This window comes from Somniosus microcephalus, unplaced genomic scaffold (genome assembly GCF_052327205.1).
Source record: "Somniosus microcephalus isolate GS21.2 unplaced genomic scaffold, FLI_Smic_1.0 unresolved_chr3, whole genome shotgun sequence".
NCBI lineage: Eukaryota > Metazoa > Chordata > Chondrichthyes > Squaliformes > Somniosidae > Somniosus > Somniosus microcephalus.
The window spans coordinates 47,476,654-47,494,540 of NW_028225181.1; the positions used below are offsets into that span (position 1 = coordinate 47,476,654).

The 17,887-nt window shown below is 47.7% G+C and overlaps 1 protein-coding gene across 4 annotated transcripts in view; it reads right to left on the minus strand.

The window, feature by feature from the left end:
• The window catches only part of LOC147091405 (ephrin type-A receptor 1-like), a 121,410-nt gene that overhangs the window by 16,195 nt on the left and 87,328 nt on the right, over positions 1-17,887 (minus strand). For all 4 annotated transcript variants that reach the window (XR_015075202.1, XM_085976763.1, XM_085976762.1 and 1 more), the window contains exons 11-12: positions 15,499-15,684; positions 13,526-13,587 (exon numbers count right to left, since the gene is read on the minus strand). Coding sequence is in view for 3 of the 4 variants with exons in the window: in XM_085976763.1 (XP_085832889.1) it covers positions 13,526-13,587; positions 15,499-15,684 (248 nt within the window). In the remaining variant the exon portion in view is untranslated. The remainder of the gene's footprint in view (positions 1-13,525; positions 13,588-15,498; positions 15,685-17,887) is intronic.

Consider the following 17,887-nt stretch of genomic DNA (forward strand, 5'->3'; position numbering starts at 1 on the left):
TAATCTAATCCCATTTTCCAGCGCTTGGTCCGTAGCCTTGTATGCTATGGCGTTTCAAGTGCTCATCTAAATGCTTCTTGAATGTTGTGAGGGTTCCTGCCTCTACCGCCCTTTCAGGCATTGAGTTCCAGATTCCAACCACCCTCTGGGTGAAAAACGTTTTCCTCAAATCCCCTCTAAACCTCCTGCCCCTTACCTTGAAACTATGCCCCCTGGTTATTGATGTTGTGTATGTACCTTTAAGGGAATAACTGGTCTCAGACTGCAGTACCGGCAGTGACCACCCCTGTATAAAAGGCACTAGCAGCCTTCTGTAGTTTTAGTTCCAGGTTGTCTCCATTCAGTAAAGACTTGTTATAATCAACTCCTGCCGTCCGTGTCTCAATTATACACGGACATAATATTGGCGACGAGCAGATACGAACTTACCTACAGTCTGCACCACCTCATGGGATCCATCCCTGAAGCGAAGTGAGCAGAGGTCGAGGCCAGAAAGAAGAAAGAAACAGTAGAAACGGGCGTCGACCGTGGGCATCCGCCTCTGAGTCAGCGGAGTTGAAGATTTGCAGGAGAGGCTGTCGAGAGCGGGGCCTGGTTCCTGTCGACGGTGCTTCAGCTAATCGGGCTGGTGGCAGGTAGTACACTGATCCTTCCTGGGTTGCGGCGGTCTAGAACTCGAGCGGGTGGCTTGCAACGGGGCCGAGCAGCGTTGTCGGGAAGAGGAGAGAGAGAGAGGGTGGAGCACACAGGGCGCGGCCGGTGCTACGAAGCCGGGCAGCGTACAGACCCGAGAAGAGGGAGGCAAGAGTCCCGCAGGGTTGTTCCGACGATGGGAAAATAATAAAATAAAAAAATTAAACGCGCAGAAAGCCGCGAGGAGCTGCAGTTTACAATGGAAACCGTGGAAAGCAACGCTAGCAACAGCGGGGAAGAAGGCAAAGCGCGGGAGGCGCCATCTTAATCCAGCGGGGAAGAAGGCAAAGCGCGGGAGGTGCCATTTTGTTAAATTGGGGAAGAAGGCAAAGCGCGGGAGGCGCCATTTTAGATTTCCAAGATGCCGAAGACTGGCTATATCACTGCCTTTGATAATGCAACAGAAGACTGGACCACGTATGTGGAAAGAGTCAAGGTATATTGCGAGGCAAACGAAGTAGCCGATGAGAAAAAGGCATCGGTACTGCTAAACTTAATGGGCACAAGAACGTATGGCCTATTGCGGGACCTGATTACTCCAGCCAAACCGAAGGCAAAGAGTTTTAACGAAATTGTTGCTATCCTACAGGAACACCTAAACCCTGCTGGCAGAAAGATTTAAATTGCACAGGAGAACTCAGCATAAAGATGAGAGCAATGCTGATTACCTTACGGAACTACGCAAGCTATCAAAGCACTGCCAGTTTGGAGCAGGACTGGCAGATACCTTACGGGACAAATTTGTCTGTGGACTCCTGAGTGAAGGAAACCAGAAGAGGTTACTCTCAGAGAAAGAGCTGACGCTAGATAAGGCTTTCAGCGTGGCAGTATCGTATGAAGCAGCAGCAAGGGGAGCTGCAGAAATACAACAAAAGCCACAGGAATACGGCACCCACGAAATGACACGGGGATTTGCAAAATGTTATCGCTGCGGCAGAACAAACCATGACCAGAAGGACTGCTGGTCCAAGGACAAAATATGCAGGCAATGCGGAAAGATGGGACACATTGCACGAGTTTGCAGGTCCGGGAAGAAGACCAACGACAACAAAAAGGCTACTAAGGAACCGTACAGGAAAGTACAAAAGATGACGGACAGTAGTTCCGAAGACCAGACGAGCGATAGTGAATCAGGGAACAAGAGACTAAGCTGTCTCAAACTTCACAATGTAATGGCAAAAGAGGATCTCCGAACCATTTGGGTCACCCTCACGATAGCAGGGTCCCAAGTCAAAATGGAATTGGATACAGGATCAGCTCTAACCGTCATGAATCGACGAGACTACGAGCGGCTATTCTCACACATACCCTTGAGAGAGACATCCATTGTCTTGAGGACGTATACGGGGCAAAAAGTATACCCCAGAGGAAAAATAAGGGTGCCTGTCGAATACAACGGCAAGAAAATACGGAAATTGTATCTCTACATTCTGCAAGATGGTGGACCATCGTTATTGGGACGTGAATGGATCAGAAAGATAAGTTTAGACTGGCACTCCATTCAGGCACTGACGGTGGCTGGTAAAAAGGATGATGACGTCACTCCTGGACGATTGTCAACAATCTTAGCTGATGCCAAAGAGGTATTTCAACAAGAACTGGGCACTCTTAAAGGCGTAACCGCCTCGATAAAAATAGAGGAGAATGCAATTCCCAAGTTTTTCAAAGCAAGACCGGTACCATATGCAATTCGCCCAGCCGTCGAGGCAGAGCTGGAGAATCTGGAGAATGCAGGCGTGTTATCTAAGGTAGACTGGAGCGAGTGGGCGACACCCATCGTTCCTGTCATGAAGAAAACGTTAAACAATAAGTCTGAGGAGCCAAGGAAGGTTCGCATCTGTGGGGACTTCAAGGTGACGGTGAACCCAGTCCATCACACAGTACAATATCCTCTTCCAAAGATAGAAGATATCTTCGCCTCACTATCTAGAGGGAAGCGTTTTACAAAAATTGACCTAGCACAAGCATATTTGCAGATGGAGGTTGAAGAATCCTCTAGGAAGTATCTCACGATAAACACTCACAAAGGTCTTTACCAGTATAATCGACTGGTATTCGGAGTAGCATCAGCTCCGGCGATATGGCAAAGAGCGATGGAACAAGTCCTGCAAGGGATTCCAGGGACTCAGTGTTACTTAGACGACATCCTAGTGACAGGTGAAGATGAAAGTGAACACCTTGCCAACCTAGAGCAGGTGCTCACTAGACTATGTGAACATGGGCTACGAGCCAATCGCCCCAAGTGTGAGTTTTATAAGAAACAGATATCGTATTGTGGCCACGTGATTGATGAAGAGGGGTTGCATAAGTCCCCTGACAAGATTGAGGCGGTAGTTAAGGCTCCAGCGCCTGAAAATGTGTCGCAACTGAGGTCATTCCTCGGATTGGTGAATTACTACCATAAGTTTTTGCCGAATTTGTCCACAATTCTGCATCCACTGAACGCCCTACTACGAACGGGAGTAGCATGGAAATGGAGCGATGAATGTAAGCGGGCCTTTCAGAAGAGTAAGGACCTAATCACTTCAAGAGAAGTATTGGCTCACTACAACCCATCACTACTGATAAGACTGGCGTGTGATGTGTCTCCCTACGGCATTGGGGCGGTACTGTCACATAAATTCCTTGATGGTTCAGAGAGGCCGATAGCTTTTGCGTCACGCTCGTTAACTTCAGCCGAGCGTAACTATGCCCAGATTGACAGAGGCCCTCAGCCTGGTGTGGGGGGTGAAGAAGTTCAATCACTACCTGCACGGTCAAAAATTTACTCTACTAACTGATCATCAACCTCTTGTCTCCATTTTCAACCCTCAGAAGGGCGTACCGATAATGACAGCACAACGGCTACAGAGGTGGTCCCTTTTCCTAGGGGCACACCAATATGACATCGAGTACAAAGGAACTAAACAGCATGGGAATGCTGATGGATTGTCGCGCCTACCATTGCCGACGATGGAAGAAGAACTTGCAGTGGATCCAGTGGAGATATTCCACTCGACCATAGTCGAATGTCTCCCTGTGACGAATGCAAACATAGAAAAGGAAACACGAAATGAACCGACACTATCCTGGGTCTATGATTTAACGGTGAAGGGATGGCCAGCACATGGCGAACCACTGCTGCCAGCATTCTCGCCGAGAAGAGAACAGCTGTCAGTGTGCAGGGGAACCTTGATGTGTGGATCCAGAGTAGTAATTCCACCCAAATTGAAGGATAGAGTGCTCAATGAGCTTCATGAGGGTCATCTGGGAGGGGTAAAAATGAAGAACTTAGCCAGAGCGTTTGTGTGGTGGCCGGGAATCGATAGAGAAATCGAAGAGATGACCAAGAGCTGTACAGGATGCCAGAAGGTCCAAAACGCCCCACCACAAGCCCCTCTACATCCATGGGAGTGGCCCTCATCTCCATGGAAAAGGGTGCACATTGATTTTGCTGGTCCCTTCATGGACTCGATGTTTTTAATTGCGGTGGATGCACATTCAAAGTGGCCAGAGGTAATAAAAATGTCCTCAACCACCACGGAAAAAACTATCACAGTCTTACGAACCATATTCGCCAGGAATGGGCTGCCTGAACAGATTTGCTCTGACAATGGACCACAGTTTGTGTCTGAAGAGTTCCGGAGGTTCTTAAAGAACAATGGTGTTAAGCATTACACATCCGCCCCATATCATCCAGCCACTAATGGATTGGCCGAGAGGTTTGTTCAAACATTCAAGAAGGCTATCAAGGCAATGTGTTATGAAGATATACCCCTACAACACAAGGTGGACAACTTCTTGTTTGCCTACCGGAATGCGACACATGCGGTTACCAACCAAACTCCTGCCATGATGTTCTTCAATCGAACACTATGATGCCGCTTGGATTTGGTTAAGCCGAACATCAGAAGAGATGTGGAGAACAGGCAGTTTCAGAATATGAATGAAAGGCCGACCAGGAGTTTTAAGATAGGTCAACCAGTTTTGGCCAGGGACTACCGCACAGAGAAATGGCAGCCAGGAACGATCTGTACACGGCAAGGACCTCTCATGTATACCGTGGACGTTGGAGAGAGCATTGTAAGATGCCATGCTGACCAGATTCTAGAGTCGCTGGAAAACGTCAACTGCACACCACGATCTGATACACCTGGCGATGAAACCAAAGTACCAATTGCATCTACCACAGAATCGGTGATATTGGAAGCAGACGAACCAAACAACGACATTGATCCCAACTCAACCTTACCAGAAGAATCTGATACCCCAAAGAGGCGTTATCCAGACAGAATCAGGAAGCCTCCTCAAAGACTGAACTTATAATTGCTTAACCTCAACCAATGTATCTAGCAACCGTAATTGTAATTGTAATTAGTTATCATTTAGTTGTTAAATGAATGCTATGTACTGTTTATCTAAAAGGGGAGGAATTGTTGTGTATGTACCTTTAAGGGAATAACTGGTCTCAGACTGCAGTACCGGCAGTGACCACCCCTGTATAAAAGGCACTAGCAGCCTTCTGTAGTTTCAGTTCCAGGTTGTCTCCATTCAGTAAAGACTTGTTATAATCAACTCCTGCCGTCCGTGTCTCAATTATACACTGACATAATAATTGACCCCTCTACAAAGGGGAAAAGTTCCATTCTATCTACCCTATCTATGCCCCTCATAATTTTGTACACCTCAATCAGGTCCCCCTCGGCCTTCTCTGCTCTAAGGAAAACAACCCCAGCCTGTCCAGTCTCTCTTCGTAGCTGAAGTGCTCCAGCCCAGGTAACATCCTGGTGAATGTCCTCTGCACCCTCTCCAATGCAATCACATCCTTCGTATAGTGTGGCGATCAGAACTGCACACAGTATTCCAGCTGTGGCCTAACCAGCGTTTTGTACAGCTCCATCATAACTTCCCTGCTCTTATATTCTATGCCTCGGCTAATGAAGGCAAGTATCCCATATGCCTTTTTAACCACCTTATCTACCTCCCCTGCTGCCTTCAGGGATCTATGTACATGCACACCAAGGTCCCTCTGATCCTCTGTCCTTCCTAGGGTCCTACCATTCATTGTGTATTCCCTTGCCTTGTTAGTCTTCCCAAAATGCATCACCTCACACTTTTCAGGGTTAAATTCCATTTGCCACTGTTCTGCCCATCTGACCAACCCGTCTATATTGTCCTGTAGCCTGAGGCTTCGCTCCTTGCTATTTACCACTCCACCAATTTTCGTGTCATCTACGAACTTACTGACCATACCTCCTACATTCATATCTAAATCATTAATGTACACTACAAACAGCAAAGGACCCAGCACCGATCCCTGCCGTACACCACTGGACACAGGCTTCCAGTCACAAAAACAACCTTCGACCATCACCCTCTGCCTCCTGCCACTAAGCCAGTTTTGGATCCAATGTGCCAAATTGCCCGGGATCCCATGGGCTCTTACCTTCTTGACCAGTCTCCCATGCGGGACTTTGTCAAAAGCCTTACTGAAGTCCATGTATACCACATCAACTGCAGTACCCTCATCCACACACCTAGTCACCCCCTCGAAAAATTCAATCAGATTGGTCAGGCATGATTTACCCTTGACAAAGCCATGCTGACTATCCCTGATTAATCCTTGCCTCTCCAAGTGGAGACTAGTTCTGTCCCTCAGAATTTTTCCAATAATTTCCCTACCACAGATGTTAGGCTCACTGGCCTGTAATTCCCTGGTTTATCCCTACTACCCTTCTTGAATAATGGTACTACGTTAGCTGTCCTCCAGTCCTCTGGCACATCCCCTGTGGCCAGAGAGGTTCTGAAAATTTGTGTCAGAGCCCCTGCAATCTCCTCCCTTGCCTCACACAGCAGCCTGGGATACATCCAGTCAGGGCCTGGGGATTTGTCCACTTTTAAGCCCGCTAAAACCACTAGTACCTCCTCCCTCTCAATACTAATTTGTTCAAGTATATCACAATCCCCCTGCCTGATTTCTATGCCTACATCACCCTTCTCCATAGTGAACACAGATGCAAAATATTCATTTAAAACCTCACCTACATCTTCCGGCTCTACACACAGATTGCCACTTTGGTTCCTAATGGGCCCTACTCTTTCCCTGGTTATCCTCTTGCCCTTAATATACTTATAAAATACCTTGGGATTTTCCTTTATTTTACCCGCCAGTGTTTCTTCATGCCCCCTCTTCGCTCTCCTAATTTCTGTTTTAAGTATCCCCCTGCACTTTTTATACTCCTCTAGGGCTTCCTCTGTCTTTAGTCCTTTGTATCTGCCAAAAGCCTCCCTTTTTTTCCTAATCCATTCTCGTATATCCCTTGACATCCAGGGTTCCCTGGGCTTGTTGGTCCCACCCTTGACCTTTACGGGAACATGTTGGCGTTGTACTCTCTCTATTTCCTTTCTGAATGACTCCCACTGCTCTGATGTGGATTTTCCTACAAGTAGCTGATCCCAGTCCACATTGGCCAGATCCTGCCTTATCATATTAAAATCGGCCTTCCCCCAATTTAGAACCTTTATTTCCGGTCCATCTTTGTCCTTTTCCATGACTACCTTAAATCTCACCGAATTATGGTCACTGTCACCAAAATGCTCTCCTACTGACACTTCCACCACTTGCCCGGCTACATTCCCTAGAATTAGGTCCAGGTAAAGTAAGAAATAATAAGTTATTAGGTGGGGTCAAACTAAGAGAGAATACAGGCTGGTCTAAGATGGGTTTACAGTGTATGTATGTGAACGCACGAAGCACAGTAAACAAGCTAAGTGAGCTGTAGCCACTTGGGAATGTGATGTTGTGGCAATAACTGAGACCTGGCTCAATAAAGGGCAGGATTGGGTATTAAATGTTCCTGGTTATAAGGTGTTCAGGAAAGATGGGGAAGGAAAGAAAGGAGGTGGTGTGGCAGTATTGGCCAAGGAGAATGTTACAGTACTGGAGAGAGAGGAGGTCCTGGAGGGGGTCAAGGACAGAATCTATTTAGTTAGTGTTAAGGAATAATAGAGGTACCATTACACGACTAGATGTATTCTATAGACCACCAAATAGTGGGAGAGATATGAGGGAGGTGGAAGAATCATGGAAATTTATGACACAGAAGGAGGCCATTCGGCCCATCGTGTCCGTGCCGGCCGACAAAGAGCTATCCACCCTAATCCCACTTTCCAGCTCTTTGTCCGTAGCCCTGTAGGTTACTGCACTTCAGGTGCATATCCAAGTAATTTTTAAATGTGATGAGGGTCTCTGCCTCGACCACCCTTTCAGGCAGTGAGTTCCAGACCCCCACCACCCTCTGGGTGAAGACATTTCTCCTCTAAACCTCCGACCAATTACTTTAAATCTGTGCCCCCCTGGTTACTGACCCTTCTGCTAAGGGAAATAGGTCCTTTCTATCCACTCTATCTAGGCCCCTCATAATATTATACACCTCAATAAGGTCTCCCCTCAGCCTCCTCTGTTCCAAAGAAAACAACCCCAGCCTATCCAATCTTTCCTCGTAGCTAAAATTCCCCAACCCAGGCAACATCCTGGTAAATCTCCTCTCCAGTGCGATCACATCCTTCCTGTAATGTGGTGACCAGAACTGCACGCAGTGTTCTAGCTGAGACCTAACTAGTGTTTTATACAGTTCTAGCATAACCTCCCTGCTCTTGTATTCTATGCCTCGGCTAATAAAGGCAAGTATCCCGTGTGCCTTCTTAACCACCTTATCTACCTGTCCTGCTACCTTCAGGGATCTGTGGACATGCACTCCAAGGTCCCTCTGATCCTCTACACCACTCAGTGTCCTACCATTTATAGTCTATTCCCTTGCCTTGTTAACCCTCCCCAAATGTATTACCTCGCACTTCTCCGGATTGAATTCCTTTTGCCACTGTTCTGCCCACCTGACCAGTTCATTGATATCTTCCTGCAATCTGCAGCTTCCTTCTTCATTATCAACCACACAGCCGATTTTAGTATCATCTGCAAACTTCTTAATCATACCCCCACATTCAAGTCTAGATCATTGATATATACCACAAAAAGCAGAGGGCCCAGTACTGAGCCCTGTGGAACCCCACCGGAAACAGCCTTCCGGTCACAAAAACACCCTTCGACCTTTACCCTTTGTTTCCTGCCTTTGAGCCAATTTTGGATCCAACTTGACACTTTGCCCTGGATCCCATGGGCTTTTACTGTCGTGACCAGTCTGCCATGCGGGGCCTTATCAAAAGCCTCGCTAAAATCCGCATACACTACATCAAACGCACTACCCTCATCGACCCTCCTTGTTACCTCCACAAAAAAATTTCAATCAAGTTAGTCAGACACGACTTTCCCTTAACAAATTCATGCTGACTGTCCCTATAGAGTAGTAATAATGGGGGACTTCAACTATCCTAATATAGACTCGGATCGTAATAGTGTAAAGGGCAGAGAAACATAGAAACATAGAAGATAGGAGCAGGAGTAGGCCATTCGGCCCCTCGAGCCTGCTTCGCCATTCAATGAGATCATGGCTGATCATCCAAATTCAGTACCCTGTCTCTGCCTTCTCCCCATATCCCTTGATCCCTTTAGCCTTAAGAAATATATCCAACTCCTTCTTGAATATATTTAATGAACTGGCCTCAACTGCCTTCTGTGGTAGAGAATTCCACAGGTTCACCACTCTCTGGGTGAAGAAATGCCTCCTCATCTCTGTCCGAAATGGCTTACCCCTTATCTTTAGACTGTGACCCCTGGTTCTGGACTCCCCGGCCATCGGAAACATCCTTCCTGCATCTAGTCTGTCTAGTCCTGTTAGAATTTTATAAGTTTCAATGAGATTCCCTCTCATTCTTCTAAACTCCAGCGAGTATAAGCCCAATCGACCCAATCTCTCCTCATACGTCATTCCTGCCATCCCAGGTATCAGTCTGGTGAATCTTCGCTGCACTCCCTCCATGGCAAGAACATCCTTCCTCAGATAAGGCGAACAAAACTGCACACAATGTTCAAGATGTGATCTCACCAAGGCCCTGTACAACTGCAGCAAGACATCCTTGTTCCTGTACTCGAACCCTCTTGCTACGAAGGCCAATATTACCATTTGCCTTCTTAACCGCCTGCTGCACCTGCATGCTTACCTTCAGCGACTGGTGCACAAGGACACCCAGGTCTCGTTGCACTTCCCCTTCTCCCAATCTATTGCCGTTCAGATAATAATCTGCCTTCCTGTTTTTGCCACCAAAGTGGATAACCTCGCTTTTAACCACATTATACTGCATCTGCCCAATCACCCAACCTGTCCAAATCATCCTGGCACAATTTCAAAATTTGCACATGACACCAACTTGGAAGTATAGTGAACAGTGATAGACTTCAGGAAGACATAGACAGGCTGGTGGAATGGGCGGGCACGTGGCAGATGAAATTTAATGCAGAAAAGTGTGAAGTGATACATTTTGATAGAAAGAATGGGGAGGACGACATATAAACTAAATGGTACAATGCTGAAGGGGGTGCACGAACAGAGAGATCTGGGGGTATATGTGCATAAATCGTTGAAGGTGTCATGCAGGTTGAGAAAGCAGTTAAAAAGGCTTAAGGATCCTGGGCTTCATAAATAGAGGTATAGAGTACAAAAGCGTGGAAAATATGATGAACACTGGTTCAGCCCCAACTGGGAGTACTGCGTCCAATTCTGGGCACCACACTTTAGGAAGGATCTGAAGGCCTTAGAGAAGGTGAAGAAAAGATTTACGAGAATGATTCCAGGAATGAGGGACTTCAGTTACGTTGATAAACTGGAGAAGCTGGGGTTGTTCTCCTTGGAGCAGGGAAGATTGAGAGGAGATTTGGTAGAGGTGCTCAAAATCATGAGGGGTCTGGACAGAGTAGAGAGAGAGAAACTGTTCCCAATGGCGGATGGGTCGAGAAACAGAGGACACAGATTTAAGGTGATTGGCAGAAGAACCAAAGGCGACGGAAGAAAAAACTGTTTTTTAACGCAGCGAGTGGTTAAGATCTGGAATGCACTGCCTGAAAGGATGGTGGAGGCAGACTCAATCACAGCTTTCAGAAGGGAGTTGGATAAGTATCAGAAGGAAAAAAAATTGCAGGGCTATGAGAAAAGGGCAGGGGAGTGGGACTAGCGGAGGCACGGCTCGACGGGCCGAATGGCCTTCTTCCATGCTGTAACCATTCTATGAAGGGGACAGTACCGGAGGCAGCAGTACCCTAGACCAACCACAAGGGGGGGCAGTATTTGTGGCTGCAGTGCCATAGACCGACCACAAGGGGGGCAGTACCGAATGCTGCAGTGCCACAGGCTGACCACAAGGGGATGGTACTGGAGGTCACACTAACACAGACTGACCACAAGGAGAGCAACCAAGGAGTGAATACATGGGTTGGGGTACGCTGTCAGGGTAATGCAGAGGGAGCTCTGTATTGTACCTACCCCAGGAACGCTCGATGCTGACATTGGGTATAAAGTGGGGGTACACTGTCAGGGTAATGCAGAGGGAGCTCTGTATTGTACCTGCCCTGGGAGTGCTCAATGCCGACACTGGGTATAAAGTGGGGGTACACCCCAGAACCAGGGGTCACAGTCTAAGGATAAGGGGTAAGCCAGTTAGGACTGAGATGAGAAGGAGTTTCTTCACCCAGAGAGCGGTGAACCTGTGGAATTCTCTACCACAGAAGACAGTTGAGGCCAATTCATTAAATATATTCAAGAAGGTGTTGGATATATTTCTTAAGGTTAAAGGGATCAAGGGATATGGGGAGAAAGCAGGGACAGGGTACTGAATTTGGATGATCAGCCATGATCTCATTGAATGGCGGAGCAGGCTCGAGGGGCCGAATGGCCTACTCCTGCTCCTATCTTCTATGTTTCTTTGTTAGTCTACTCAATCTGTCCTCATAGGACAATCCCCCCATCCCAGAAACCAGTCTGGTGAACCTTTGTTGTACTCCCTCTATGGCAAGTATATCCTTCCTTAGGTTCTCTAGAGTTTGGAAGAATGAGAGGTAATCTCATTGAAACGCACACAATTCAGAGAGGGCTTGACAGGGGAGATGCTAATGTAGGGGTTCGCAAAATCCCCTCAGCCCCCGAAGATCGGGAAATATTAATCCACATCATGAACAAAGACTTTGTGTGATTTAAATTGTTTCTGGGTTGGACAATGTTTCAATACGTGCCCAGAACCGCAAAAGGCTGCGTTAAGGAGCCCGTGAGCTAAGTAGCACTTGGACAACACCGGAATCAAAGAACTTTGTAAAAAATCGCACACCTTAAGAGAGTACATTTTTATTAAAAATTGTACCCTTGAGTTTGGTAAATTGCCCAGGGATACAAATGGCCATCAGAAAAGCATGGCCAAGGACAAAGGGGCTTGGAAGCAGCTCGCGCATGTCTGTGAAAATGGGTAGGATCAAAGTTGGGAGTCAAATTCTGTCAATCAAAAGGGGAGATTCCCCCTCCCTCCAGAGACAACCGATGTTTATTTACAAGGATGTTTGCACAAGGGACTAAAACCAATTGACTGCAGTTTCAATGACCACAAGAGAATGGGTTTCTGTTTACATAGTAATCCAACTCCATTCAAAACCCATCACACACAATGAAACACACCTAAACTACGGAAGAGACTTTTTAGACTAAGAAAAGGAACAGTTTAAGAATGAATGGGTTTGAATCACCCATTACTAAACAATGGGGGCGGTTTGGATCCCTTTGTTTTAGCCCAGAAAACTCCGGATGTGGGCGGGAACATTTCGGCCCCAGAATGAAGACACATTCAAAACCCCTGCAGTTTAATTGACAGCCATCACAGACAATGGCAACTTTATTCAAACCCATCCCAGACAAGGGGACGGTTTGGATCCCTTTGTTTTAGCCCAGAAAACTCCGGATGTGGGCGGGAACATTTCGGCCCCAAAATTGGGGTATATAGAGATAGCTTCTCGGAGGCCTCTCTCTCTCTCTCTCTCTCTGGCTTGCCTCCGTGTGCCTTCTACAGCCTGGAGTCTGTCTGTGGAAGTTAAACACCAGCAGTTTACTTTTAAACACTGGGGTGTTTTCACTTCTGGGCAGTGAAGATCTAAGATCGCAGGGCACGGAGCTAGCATTGCAAGTGGTGAGCATATATTTTTCTGGCCTTCCACAAGGCAACTTAGGGTAGGCTTAGGGGTGGGGGTAAAGTGGGGATTTTGTTAAGAATTGTTATATTAGTTGTTTTTCCCTCGCTGTGTCCATTTCTTTCCCTCCCCTATTTAAGCAATTTTACAGTGATTACTTTAATCCTGTGGTGTAGTTTCTTTAGTTTAATAAAATTGACTTTCTCACATCCAGACCATTTGTCCGTTTTAACATATCATTAATTATAAGTTCCTCCAGTCAGAACTGGAAGGGTGGGTTTAGCGATTCGAATCCGCTGATTGGGATTGGTCAGAGTACAGAAGCAAAAAACCTGCCTGACCAGGTGAATTACCGTAAACCAGGTAAAGGAAGGTAAATTACCGTAAACCAGGTAAAGGATGCCCCCCCTACACTGAGAGGCTGTTTCTCCTGGCTGGAGTGTCTAGAACTAGGGGGGCACAGTCTCAGGATAAAGGTTCGACCATTTAAGACTGAGATGAGGGTTGTGAATCTTTGGAATTCGCGACCCCAGAGGGCTGTGGAGGCTGCATTTCTGAGTATATTCAAGACAGAGATGGATAGGTTTTTGGACTCTAAAGGAATCAAGGGATATGGAGATCGGGCAGGAAAGTGGAGTTGTGGTCGAAGATCAGCCATGATATAATTAAATGGCAGAGCAGGCTCGAGAGGCTGCATGGCCGACTCCTGCTCCAAATTCTTATATACTTACATACCTGTAGGAAGGAGTCCAAGGCTCCGTTCTCCATATATTCCGTGACCAACATCATTGGCTTCCCTGCATCATCGGAAGAAAATAAAACCAAATCAATAACATGTCATGACTCACTCGCAATCTTGCCCTGGGAGTGTTTGATGGGACAGTGTAGAGGGAGCTTCACTCTGTATCTAACCCGTGCTGTACCTGCCCTGGGAGTGTTTGATGGGACAGTGTAGAGGGAGCTTTACTCTGTATCTAACCCGTGCTGTACCTGCCCTGGGAGTGTTTGATGGGACAGTGTAGAGGGAGCTTCACTCTGTATCTAACCCGTGCTGTACCTGCCCTGGGAGTGTTTGATGGGACAGTGTAGAGGGAGCTTCACTCTGTATCTAACCCGTGCTGTACCTGCCCTGGGAGTGTTTGATGGGACAGTGTAGAGGGAGCTTTACTCTGTATCTAACCCGTGCTGTACTTGCCCTGGGAGTGTTTGATGGGACAGCGTAGAGGGAGCTTACTCTGTATCTAACCCCGTGCTGTACCTGCCCTGGGAGTGTTTGATGGGACAGTGTAGAGGGAGCTTTACTCTGTATCTAACCCGTGCTGTACCTGCCCTGGGAGTGTTTGATGGGACAGTGTAGAGGGAGCTTCACTCTGTATCTAACCCGTGCTGTACCTGCCCTGGGAGTGTTTGATGGGACAGTGTAGAGGGAGCTTTACTCTGTAACTAACCAGTGCTGTATCTGCCCTGGGAGTGTTTGATGGGACAGTGTAGAGGGAGCTTCACTCTGTATCTAACCTGTGCTGTACCTGCCCTGGGAGTGTTTGATGGGACAGTGTAGAGGGAGCTTTACTCTGTAACTAACCCCGCGCTGTACCTGCCCTGGGAGTGTTTGATGGGACAGTGTAGAGGGAGCTTTACTCTGTATCTAACCCGTGCTGTACCTGCCCTGGGAGTGTTTGTTGGGACAGTGTAGAGGGAGCTTTACTCTGTATCTAACCCGTGCTGTACCTGCCCTGGGAGTGTTTGATGGGACAGTGTAGAGGGAGCTTTACTCTGTATCTAACCCGTGCTGTACCTGCCCTGGGAGTGTTTGATGGGACAGTGTAGAGGGAGCTTTACTCTGTATCTAACCCGTGCTGTACCTGCCCTGGGAGTGTTTGATGGGACAGTGTAGAGGGAGCTTTACTCTGTAACTAACCCCGCGCTGTACCTGCCCTGGGAGTGTTTGATGGGACAGTGTAGAGGGAGCTTTACTCTGTATCTAACCCGTGCTGTACCTGCCCTGGGAGTGTTTGTTGGGACAGTGTAGAGGGAGCTTTACTCTGTATCTAACCCATGCTGTACCTGCCCTGGGAGTGTTTGATGGGACAGTGTAGAGGGAGCTTTACTCTGTATCTAACCCGTGCTGTACCTGCCCTGGGAGTGTTTGATGGGACAGTGTAGAGGGAGCTTTACTCTGTATCTAACCCGTGCTGTACCTGCCCTGGGAGTGTTTGTTGGGACAGTGTAGAGGGAGCTTTACTCTGTATCTAACCCGTGCTGTACCTGCCCTGGGAGTGTTTGATGGGACAGTGTAGAGGGAGCTTTACTCTGTATCTAACCCGTGCTGTACCTGCCCTGGGAGTGTTAGATGGGACAGTGTAGAGGGAGCTTTACTCTGTAACTAACCCCGCGCTGTACCTGCCCTGGGAGTGTTTGATGGGACAGTGTAGGGGGAGCTTTACTCTGTATCTAACCCGTGCTGTACCTGCCCTGGGAGTGTTTGATGGGACAGTGTAGGGGGAGCTTTACTCTGTATCTAACCCGTGCTGTACCTGCCCTGGGAGTGTTTGATGGGACAGTGTAGAGGGAGCTTTACTCTGTAACTAACCTGTGCTGTACCTGCCCTGGGAGTGTTTGATGGGACAGTGTAGAGGGAGCTTTACTCTGTAACTAACCCCGCGCTGTACCTGCCCTGTGAGTGTTTGATGGGACAGATCTTCACTCACTCTTGGTGACGACTCCCTGGAGTTGGATGATGTTAGGGTGGTCGAACTGGCCCATGATTGTCGCTTCTCGAAGGAAGTTCCACCATTGTGCGTCGGAATAAGCGGTCTTCAGTGTCTTGATGGCCACGGCCTGTCTCTCCTTCTCCGGGTACTTCAGAGTCCCGTGGTAGACCTCTCCAAATTCACCTGCGGGGTTGAACGCAAATTCATTATAACCTTGGCCGGTGAAGTGTTGTGTCTCACAATCCCTTCGCCAGGGATAGACTCCATCCCCTCTCCCTGACCACTGTCAGAGGCCGTTCACAGGCCCGGCATCCTGTTTAATCCCAATATGAGCTTCCGACCCCATCAGGACAGTTTTGGTCTCCTTACCTAAGGAAGGATATACTTGTCTTGGAGGCGGTGCAGCGAAGTCTCACTAGATTGATTCCTGGGATGAGAGGGTTGTCCTATCAGGAGAGATTGAGCAGATTGGGCCTAGTTGGAGTTTAAAAATACAGCACCTTTCATGACCTCAGGACATCCCAAAGTGCTTTACAGAATGAAGTACTTTTGGAGTGCAGTCACTGTTGTAATGTAGGAAGCACAGCCAGCTCCCAAAAACAGCAATGTGATCATGATAAGACCTTCGCCTGGCACCTTCCCGTGCAAGCGCAGGAGATGTAACAGCTGCCCTTTTACCTCCTCCCTTCCCACTGTCCAGGGCCCCAAACACCCCTTCCAGGTGAAACAGCAATTTACTTGTACTTCTTGCAATCTAATATACTGTATTCGCTGCTCACGATGTGGTCTCCTCTACATCGGGGAGACCAAATGCAGATTGGGTGACCGCTTTGCGGAACACCTCCGTTCAGTCTGTAAGGGGGACCCTGAGCTCCCGGTGGCCTGTCACTTTAATTCACCGCTCCACTCCCACTCAGACCTCACCATCCTCGGCCTCTTGCATTGTTCCACGGAAGCTCAGCGTAAGCTCGAGGAACAGCACCTCATCTTCCGATTAGGCAATTTACAGCCTTCCGGACTCAATATCGAGTTCAACAATTTCAGATAATACAGGAAACTCTCTTTTAACTGGCTCCTAAATATCTGGAAATCTTTCTGTGGTATCTTGAGGTGGCCATAGATGGAGGCGGACACAGGTTAACTCCTTAACATGGTTTAATCAACTCTTGCACATAAAAGCTTCTGCCATGAGGCAGCCAAAACAAAGAGTACAACAGTACAGATCAGACTTAACTCAGGAGAGCAATTGCCACAGCACCACCTGGTGGATCAGGTTACTCATAACCTCCCAGGTTACTACACTCCTCCCCCCTTAAGATTGCCGTATGCAATTCTTAAACAATAACCCTTACTAGGTACTACATTTTAATTAACCAGTATGCTCTAACCATGGTTAACCCCTGACTAATTTAACAGGTTTGTATAAGTCTTTCTGGTTGCTTGCGAATCCTTTTTGAATGTCTTAATTCCACTTGTGGTGGATTCTCAGATTCATTCGCACTTGATATTGGAGTAGTCTCTGATGTTGGTTTTACTCTGTCCCGCTGTGGCCTGGCAGTACCAGTGCCCACTGGCACCTTATAAGCCGTGCTGGGTCCTGGAACAGCCTCCTCTACTGCCCTTTGTTCCATCTGAGGCAGTTCCCCCTGCTGCCGGCTGAAAAGCTGATCCAAATGCCGACAAACCCCTCGACCATCCCCTAGTAACACGGAGTACGACACAGGTCCTGTAATGTCCTGGATTAGTCCTGGTACCCATTTAGGTCCATAACCGAAGTTCCGGGTGTACACAGAGTCCCCTATGGCGAAATGGCGAGCTTTAGTATGTTTGTCATGGTACGTTTTTTGGTTTGTTTGTTTTGTCTCAACCTTGCTTTTGAGATCTGGGTGTATCAGGTCTAACGTGCACCGCAACTTTCTCCCCATCATCAACTCAGCCGGAGAAAGCCCCGTGGTAGCTTGGGGTGTTATACGATAACTAAACAAGGCTCTATTGAGCTTGGTCTCCAGGGTGTCACCTGAGCTCTTCCTCATGAGCTCCTTAAAAGTCTGCATGGCTCGCTCGGCCAACCCATTTGAGGCTGGGTGATATGGAGCCGAGGTGACATGTGTGATTCCATTCCTTACCATGAATTCTTTGCTCCCTTCACTAACAAAACACTATGCATTGTCGGAAAGAATCATTTCTGGAATACCATGTGTGCTGAAGCTGTTCCTGAGACAATTCAGTGTGGCATCAGTCGTTGCAGAGCTCACTGGATAAACGTCGATCCACTTTGAGTGAGCGTCAACCAGCACCAAAAACATTTTGCCCATAAAAGATCCCGCATAGTCTATGTGAATTCTCCTCCAGGGTTTGCTGGGCCACTCCCAGGGATGGAGTGGTG